At 38.2% G+C, this 9,505-nt stretch overlaps 1 protein-coding gene across 1 annotated transcript; it reads right to left on the reverse strand.

Moving 5' to 3' along the window:
- Nucleotides 1-710: 710 nt before the first annotated feature.
- Nucleotides 711-2,494, reverse strand: LOC145663827 (tubulin beta-2 chain-like). Its single transcript, XM_081729924.1, has one exon. It carries the CDS (start codon nucleotides 2,401-2,403, stop codon nucleotides 1,072-1,074), a length of 1,332 nt encoding a protein of 443 aa, XP_081586050.1. The 5' UTR covers nucleotides 2,404-2,494; the 3' UTR covers nucleotides 711-1,071.
- Nucleotides 2,495-9,505: the final 7,011 nt, after the last annotated feature.

Raw genomic sequence — 9,505 nt, forward strand, 5'->3', positions numbered from 1 at the left:
ATTGTATGTAAAATATTTTATTTGTTTATTTCCACATTCCACATTCCGGATCTATGTCCTTAAACCCATCCGTATAAGTGATGACGTCTCTTGATGAACACAGTATACTGGGCAGGGGGAGGCGGCCTAGGACCTGTATGTGAGGTACCATCCTGGCATTTGCATGGTGTGAATAGGAAAACTCAGGAAAAAACTCAATCACGATGTGTGGCATCTAAAAGCTGTAACATTTTTTTTTCGATCGAGTGTTCCCTCCAGGAATCGAACCCAGGACCTCTCGCACCAAAGACGATAAAGGAAAGATTTTACTTTGGTCATTTCATTCAATGAATCGATTCATAGGGAACTAGTTCCTCGGAACAATTCATTAAATATCACTACGAATCAGTTCCTAACCTGACCTTACCTAACCATTTACAGCAAGTCATCACGTGACTCGATACCAGTAACAAATCTAGAAGAACAGATACATTCTCAAAACCGGAACTAAAAGATCCAAATCATTGAATCGACTAAAATGAATGAAATGACCAAAGTAAAAACTTGTCGACGATAGCATTAGCAAAACTACGCAACGCGGGGCCACATATGTAAAAAAGGGAAGCACGAAATGTTTAAATATAAAACGGACTTAGATTGGTTCGTTTCATTTGCTTTCGTGAGTATTAACTAAAATAGTTAGGTGAAAGGATTATGTTTTTCTCCTGAACTTTTTAAAAATAAAATTGTATTTTATTATAAAAGGTGTAATACAGTTCCAATAGAATTAATGAACGGTATATCCCCATTTATCTTCCAAGATATTGACACATTTCGGTTTACAAAACCACGTAAAAGTACTATATAAATCCTACAGCCCTGTCCATTGTTTACAATCAAGGTCAGAACATAAATAGTACACTTACGTTTACACTTTTTTATATAATAAAGACAACCCTCTCCATAATTGAAATACAAACCTCACAATTCCCTCGTTTAATCCCACTAAAAATCCTATACAAAGTTAATAAGTTACTTATAAAACGTGTAAAAGGGTATAAAAGTGCTTGATGCCCTACTATTCCATAAATATCACTGTTCAGCCTCTTCTTCATCAACACTATCCTCATCATCCTCTGCTCTTACCTCCTGCCTCTGCAGCATGTCAGCCATCAGATCGGTCACTACTTGATCTGCCTCTATGAATTCCATCTCGTCCATCCCTTCCTCTGTATACCAATGGACGAAAGCCTTCCGTTTGAACATCATCCGAAATAACTCTGCCAATCGTTTAAAACATGACGCAATGGCTGTGTTGTTTGCTATCAAAATTCCCGCAATATTCAGCCCTCGGAGGGGGACATCGCAAATGGTTGTTTTTATATTGTTTGGAATCCATTCGACAAAATAGCTACAGTTCTTGTTAGTAATATTCGACAATTGATCTTCAACCTCTCTATTCGATACTCTGCCACGGAAATGCACAGCGGATGTCATATACTTCCCACTTCGTGGGTCACATGAAACCAACATATTTTTAGCCGCAAGCAATTGTTGTACTGTCTCTTCCACTGTGACAGCAAGACACTGTTTGTTGTTGCGAAACACCAATGGGGAATATCCAGACATGAAGAAATGAAATTTCGGAATTGGTATCATGTTCACACATAGCTTTCGTAAATCACAGTTGAGTTGACCGGGGAATCGTAAACAGGTCGTAATTCCTGATATCACAGTAGAAATTAAATAGTTGATGTCAGCATAATTAGGCGTTAGTTTTAACATTCTGTGACAGATATCAAATAATGCTTCATTGTCAATACAGAAAGAAAGATCCGCACAGGTAGCTAGCATACTTAGAGCGAAGATTGCATTATATGGTCCAACAATGACATCTGTAATGTTGACTGAAGGAATGACGCAGTAGTTAGATTTTATTCTGTCAGGATATTCTTCGCCAATCTTATTCAGAATCGCAGTTCCCAAGCCGGATCCCGTTCCTCCTCCAAGAGAATGCATGACCTGGAATCCTTGAAAACAATCGCATTTTTCAGCTTCCTTCCTAATTACATCTAGAATTGAATGGATTCTGTCTAAGCCCACTGTGTAGTGTCCTTTTGCCCAATTGTTGCCAGCTCCATTCCGTCCGAATACGAAATTGTCAGGTCGGTATAGCTGTCCAAATGGTCCTGATCTGACGGCATCCATAGTTCCAGGTTCTAGGTCGACGAGAACAGCTCTAGGCACATACTTCCCGCTGCTTGCTTCACTAAAATATACATCGAGCTTTTCTTGCTTTGAATCAGGATTAACACGATATCTCCCATCAGGTTCTATCCCATGCTCTTCACATATAACTTCCCAAAAGTTTTCCCCAATGTTATTGCCACACTGCCCAGCTTGAATATGAATAATTTCTCTCATCGTCCCTTGCCTAAAGAGAAATGCCCCTTGCCAGAAATTAGTAAGAAAACATAAAGCACTTTAACTCCCCTAACAAATAACAATTTCTAAACAATATTTGTTTGTCTTTTATCGAATGTTGCCTTTTTTCTTTTTCTTACATAAAAAGTTTCTATCTAAACACTTTTCACCCGATATTTTACGTAAAAGATATATTTCAATAGCTAAATCTTTTGGCTACTTTATGCAAATTCTTAAAATTATGTCAGTAATTCCTTGTCAACTTATTTTTCTACAGTTGGATATACAGTGGATTGCACGAAAATGGTTCCACTTGTGGTATTGCAGAAAGCAAGGCAGATAGAAATATGAAATTTTGTAGGATACAAATATCGGCAGGGGCCCATTGCTTGACATACTCTGTAATACAGCCAGATCACCAGTGTTGCCAAGTCAATATAAAGTTGTGCTTTTTCAAATGGCACTACGCCAAGTTATTACAAATTACAAACTCGCATACCAAACAAAAGCTTACAAAATCACACTTATCGTCCATGATTGTAAGCTAAGGACGGTACAGTATCACAAACGTCCGAATTGTAGAGGTCTCTACAACAATAATAACGAGAATTCTTTAAAAAAGAATGTGTGTTCACCATAGTGCCTGTTTAACAATGCACTGCTTTTTGATTGTCTGGGTGCACCTGCAGGCCCCTATCTATGGGGATCTAGGGGAGGCTGGGTGCCCTTAAATTCTTGCTGCTCCCTAAAAGTTTCACGGTAGACTTGCAAATGAACTATAATATGGTGATGAACTAGACCCCTATAATGTGGTTGGATAGGGCCCCCTAACTTCAGCCGCCCCCTACATTTTTGGGCTGGCTACCTGCCTGTGTGACCCTGACCTGACCTCTTTGCTGGATGTGTACAGAGTTTGTGATTAGATGCGAGAGTTCGTCCATTCTGTGCTGTGCTGCTTCCCAACAGACGTCAAAACGGACATTTCATCTGTACCAACCTAATGTAAAAGAAATATACCAGAATTTTTATTCAATCAAAATGCACATTTCAGATAAATCATCGGGATACATAATTTCAGAAATTTGAAACTTTATAACTGTTCCGAGAGCAAAAAATTAGCCATAAATCCGATCCGATTTAGCTCTATCGAAATATAAATCCGATTAAGTTTAAGAAAAAATGTATCCTTTTCACTCATGGCCTGGGGAAAACTAATAGACCATTTTGGTCATTGTTATAAGTAGTTTGATTTCAATCAATGTTCAGGACCTTCACTGAGTTGACCATGATAACTCTTAATTACATTCCGACCCTTTTCCTCTCAAATGTTGCACTGTGATTTGATTTTAAAATGTTTTACGTACACGTTTAATTTTGTATCAATTGTTATTTCTAGGAAGGGGAATAGTGACACTTACCATCTTCATTATAACGACGTTAAGCTTAACCTGAGAATATAATTAAATATTAAGGAATCTATTTGGGTTGTAAACTAAACTGGAACCATCACATCGATAAATTAATCAAGGAATTAGACAAATAGCACAAATTACTCAAAAGTCTTGCAGCTAAAGATGGGGTATTAATCCCTTCACTTCATTTACTACTAGCTGAAATACCCATTCTTCACATGGCTCAGATAAAATATTTATGTAAACAAACTGAATAACGAAAGGAAAAAGTATCGGTCATTTTCTATTACTTTTACATATCCCGGTAAACGCTCCCTGAGACCTCTTGGTTCGAATTTTAAAAAATGAATGTCTCTGGCCCCCAGCCGATGAGGGCTGAATTTGGAAGTCAACGCCCAACGATTGTGGGAGTATCACCATTCATCTCAGCGGCCGCGAAAATTATGGATTTGACACTAATATCGGTCATTTTGGATTATTTTTTGTATGTATCGGTAACCCTCCACCCTCGGTGACGCCCGGTCCGCAGCCAAATGGGCTGAGTTTAGAAGTTAATGCAACCGCAGTTTCACCATTGATCTCAGCAGCCGCGAACACTATGAATTTGACACTAGTATCGGTCATTTTCTACTACTTTTACATGTCCCGGTAAATGCCCCCCCCCCGTTTGAATTTTGAAAAAAAAAAACGCTTTGTCTTGGTCTAAGGCCTGGACCAAGGTACCCGTGACCAAAATTGGTAACTCTCGGTTCACTCGTCTGGTCCCCAGGCAGCACACCGATCGACAGACAGGCAAACATACAAACAAACTCTTTATTTTATTAAAATTATATTCTCAAACAAGGATTTTTAGCTAAGGTAATATATGGAGGGATATTTTATAATAATATCAATAAACTGGAACAAATCTATATTATAAAATTGAAAGTGACTGTGTTTGTGACTTCGCGCCGCTTGAACCATCCCACAGTGGTTCCAACAGGCCTAAAACCCGAACAAAATTGCAATTTTTAAAGTACGAATATCCTTGTTTTTCGACTGTATATTTTCTCTAGTATGTGCGGCAATAATAAAACTGAAGGGCACGAAGAGATAAACCTCTCTCCAGAGACTACTGATAGCTTGAAGTAGTAGGTTCTGTGCGTGTGGTTTGCTCTCCAGCGTTAGTGTAGTAAAATACCCATTGTTTCAATACAAGATATAGTCATCCGTGGTTATTATTTCTGGTGATTATTGTGTTATGTGAATTGACTTGTATATTTTCTCTAGTTATATCCACCATAAAGTAATGCATTTTAAGGTAAACTGTTCGTTCTTGATGAGTTAATACATAGCAATGTGACTATAAGTTAATTTGAAATCCTATTCTTGTAATTATGCAGAGCTGTAAAATTTTCCTGGTGTTTCCCGATGCTGAAATCTACTGTTATATGTTATATGATTCCTCTAGATTTACCTCCTGAAAAGCAAATTGCTGTGTCCTGCGATTTTAAATTATATTGTAAATAGTATCTGGCTATGCCAAATGAAACAGAAGGAAAGATAAAGTCCGTAGCAAAACAACGAAGTCATTTGTATTGATTTTCATGTAAGCACGGGTGTTATACTCCGTTTCCAATTAAATATAAACTGTCTTTGTTCAGAATTAAGTATTGCAGCAACATGTTATAACAAGTAAATTTTCCTATACACAGGTTGAAAATGGAATATCGAAGTCTACAAGAAACGTTGTATAGGATTTTACAATTACAATCTGTTGGGAGGAAAGAACAAAAGGCATTCTTGTTAAGCCACGTAATACAAGAAACAGGAATAGAAGATTCAGACAAGAAGCGAAAACATATTGATAAGAATATTTCGCGATTTTGTAGCGAGTTATTTCGCCGACTGAACAAAGCGGAAAGGAATTCACAGACATTTCTGAAAAACAACGCAAAGTGGTTGGACCAGCACTCTAGTTCCAAAATTAATGTTGAAATTCCATCTTCTTCTACTTCTAAGAGAGGACGATTGAAGCAGACTTCGAAGACAGCAGCGTTAGAACAAAGAGAAGGCAAACTGTGGACCTGCACGTTTTCAAGAGTGCAGAATCTTTAACATTTGTAGCAGCTATGAAGGAAAGAGAAAGTGGCAACATAGACTTTGCAAAACTAATTGACGAAATGCAGAAATCGCCTACGTTAGCAATTAAAATTATGAGAGCTTAGCAGTCTGTTTCGAAAAGCCGACCTATTGGGAGTTACACAAAAGATAACGCATTAGCTCTGTTCCTTGAGACAGGCAAGAGGTGAATTCTAAATGCTGACATCTATCCATCACAAAATATAAAGGATTTCTGGTTGCTAAAAGCGGTGTTGGCCACAAAATGTAACCATCAGAAGAACACTCTGAAGTTAATATTCAAGATTTACTAGATCATACCACCATTGACTGCTACAAGTGCAAGAGTCAGTATTGAAAAAAAAAAAAAAAAACCTATCTAAAATCACTGATATTTTTGTCCAAATGGGGATTTGATGGGAGTAGTGGCCAGTCATAGCACACGCAAATGGCAGAACAAGATGAATTTTCAGGCATATTCTTGATATCATTATTCCCACTACAACTATACTTCACGAATGACCGATTTGAGCCAACAGTAAGATGGCACAATCTTAAACCATCTTCCACACATTTTTTGTCGATCTATTAAATTTCAGTTTCGAAAAGAGTCCCAGGCCCTCCTGAGAAAAGAAGCTTCCAACTTCGAACAGCAAATTAAGAATCTTAGCAAAGCTGAATATGCAATTAAGGGCAAAATAATACAAATAGAACATCAACTTTCATTAACGATGGTACATGGAAAAGTATGCAGTGCCATAACTTCAACATCCATCCAGAATTGCTATTTGCGGAGCAACCCAAGAAATGGTGAACCAATTGGGTATTTTGACAGGAAAAGACATAGATTAATTCTCACTCAGATTTTGGAATTTTCACTTTCCATATTTGAATAAGATTTGTTTGAATGTTTACGCCATGCTGCATATAGACTGCAGATCAAGCAGTAGCCAGCAAGAGGAAACACTAGTTCATAGACGAAAACAAACAATCCAGAAAAACTTCAAGAGAGATCTAGGTATCATTGTTGACCAATCAAAACCTGGAGGAAGTGGTTCTTCAAATAACGGTAACACCGCCAGGACATTGTTTTGAGAGATAACAAGTTTCATCTGAACAGATCATGAACTGATTCATAGGTTCGGTGTTATATTGGGTGTATTATCAAGTGGCTTTTCCGTCAAAGTTGATGCGTTTAATAATTACTGTAATGAATCAGCCGAACTCTTCGTTTCCCTATATTCTTGGTATTATATGCCTACCTCTGTCCACAAAGTTCTAGTTCACGGTGCAGTCATTGTTTCTGCAGCAGTGCTCCCCATGGGACAAATGCCAGGAATAAACATATTAAAGGATATAGGCAGTTTCACTCCAGGAAAACTTCAAAAGAGGCAACAAATATTGACGACATGCATCGTCTATTAGAAACATCACACCTCATGTTTCTTCACTAAGGTTGCAACTCCAGATGAAACCAAAAAGCCGAAGTCTTCCTCAAGAGGTCATTGGTCTTCTAAATTCAGTAACCGAGCCACCAGAAGAGATTCTCTATCTCTGAAACTCAAAGCGATGACACTGATAAAGTTAAACAAGTATGTCTATCTGTGCTTCTAATGAGATTTTATGCACTTATAAGTACCTCGTTATGGTTTTCATCTCGTACTATCAGTAATGAATTAGAGTATATTCAAGCAGAACGCGAAATCTAGCAAAAAATAATTTTGACCGCGTTTTAGGGTAATTGGGACCACTGTGTATCCGGCGGATTTCGATCAAATTTTTAATGTAGATGGAGTTCTAGCCTGGGAGTGTTTTTTATCTATTTATATTGACGGTAAAACTCAGGGGAGGGGAGAGATGAAAAATAATAAAATTTAAACCACTCGACCGATCTCGATTAAATTTTCAACATAGATGAGGTTCAGGCCTAGGAAGTTTTTTTAAATCATTTCACTTTGACGGAGCCATTTCTGGACAGGGTGTTGACATGTGATGAGAAGTTGGTTCTCTACGAAGCTCCACGGCGATGTCATCATTGGTTAGCATGGCATGAACCGGTTCCAAAACAGCCGAAACCAACACTGCTCCAGAAGAAGGTCCTGTGTGTATGGTGGACTGCTCGCGGCATCGTGCATCGAGAACTGCTACCAGCTGGTTAGAGCATCAATGTAACTGTGTACTGTCAGCAGTTGAGCCATGTTCAAAAACATCAAAATTCTGGAGCGAGCACTTCTGAAACACAAAGGTGTCCTCCTGTTAAAGGACAACGTTAAGCCCCACCTGGCTAGGATGATCCGGGACACCTTCTACGCCTTGGATGGGAAACACTATTGCATCCGCCATTCTTCCGAACATTGCACCGTCCGATTATCACCTGTTCCGTTCCTTGGACAATCACCTTAGAGAACTCCAGTTCAAATCCCTAGTAGAGGTGCTAAATGCACTTGATACCTTCTTCGGTTCACGGCCCACCAAGTTCTACCATAATGAAAAACAGACAGTACTTCCTTGGTTACCTTTACAATAAGATAATCATACTTCGAAATTGTAAATCTCATCATTATGGGGAAAACGGGTGAACCAGTTGAAATGAATTTTTGTACAGAGTTAGCACTTGGTCCGATATGAGTTTTCACAACTTAACTTTGATTGATATGTGTGTTCGAAGGGGGATAAGGAATTTAAGAAATTTTCGAAAGAATAATGGCATAACCGCGTTCTTGCCATGTGAAGAACGGAACAAAGGCCGAAACATGAGGTGCGAGGATCTGGAAGCGAAATCTTCAGGTAGTCGAAGGTTATTCATTCTGTACTTGTAGCTCACTATTTCGACTACAGTTGGCAACTTCCTGCATAAAATAATTCCATATTCAAGTAAACTATTTCTTAATATATTGACTTAAACGTTGTAAAATAGCCACTACTACGTCCAGGTATAGTATTATATTTGATTCAAAGGGACCGTGGGGAGTAGAGCACTGGCGTACGGAAGGGGTGTTTAAACCTCTCTGTAAGCCAAATATTACGCGAAAATAAATATTTACTGTATTAAGATGTAAATACAAAATAATATTTGTCCTGAAATGATAATTCTGCGTATGCTCTTTCCATTTTTTCTTATCTTTACTTATAATGGAGTTGACCTATGGCCTCGGACTTTTGATACACCCCGTATAAAGCTAGGTTCCTCCCTCGCTTTCAGGACACACCATGAAGGTCAATCTATATTTTTTATATACGAAAGTGATTTGTGGCAGTCTCATTGATTTGTGTCTAGGGATAAATGAACTGGTTTCTCCGTATGAAAGAAATGAACTGGTTTCATCCAAAATCTTAAACTACGAGTGTCTTTCTAGAAAACAATCCTTGAATTTCAGAATGACTTGTATATTTTTTTGGTTGCAAAGGGAGAATGGGATCGTATCTTGCCACTTTGTTTGCCTAATGCTCTAGCAACGAGTACGACTACTTGTAGATAAGACAAAATCGCGTATGTTTTATTTTTCTTGCAATAATAAACACAGCGTCCGACGTTCCATTGATTTGTTGAAGGGGAAAGAGCATGAAATACGTAATTCATTTTCTGTCAG

The sequence above is a fragment of the Thermobia domestica genome, chromosome 11 (assembly GCF_964235325.1).
Source record: "Thermobia domestica chromosome 11, izTheDome1.hap1.1, whole genome shotgun sequence".
Taxonomy (NCBI): Eukaryota; Metazoa; Arthropoda; class Insecta; order Zygentoma; family Lepismatidae; genus Thermobia; species Thermobia domestica.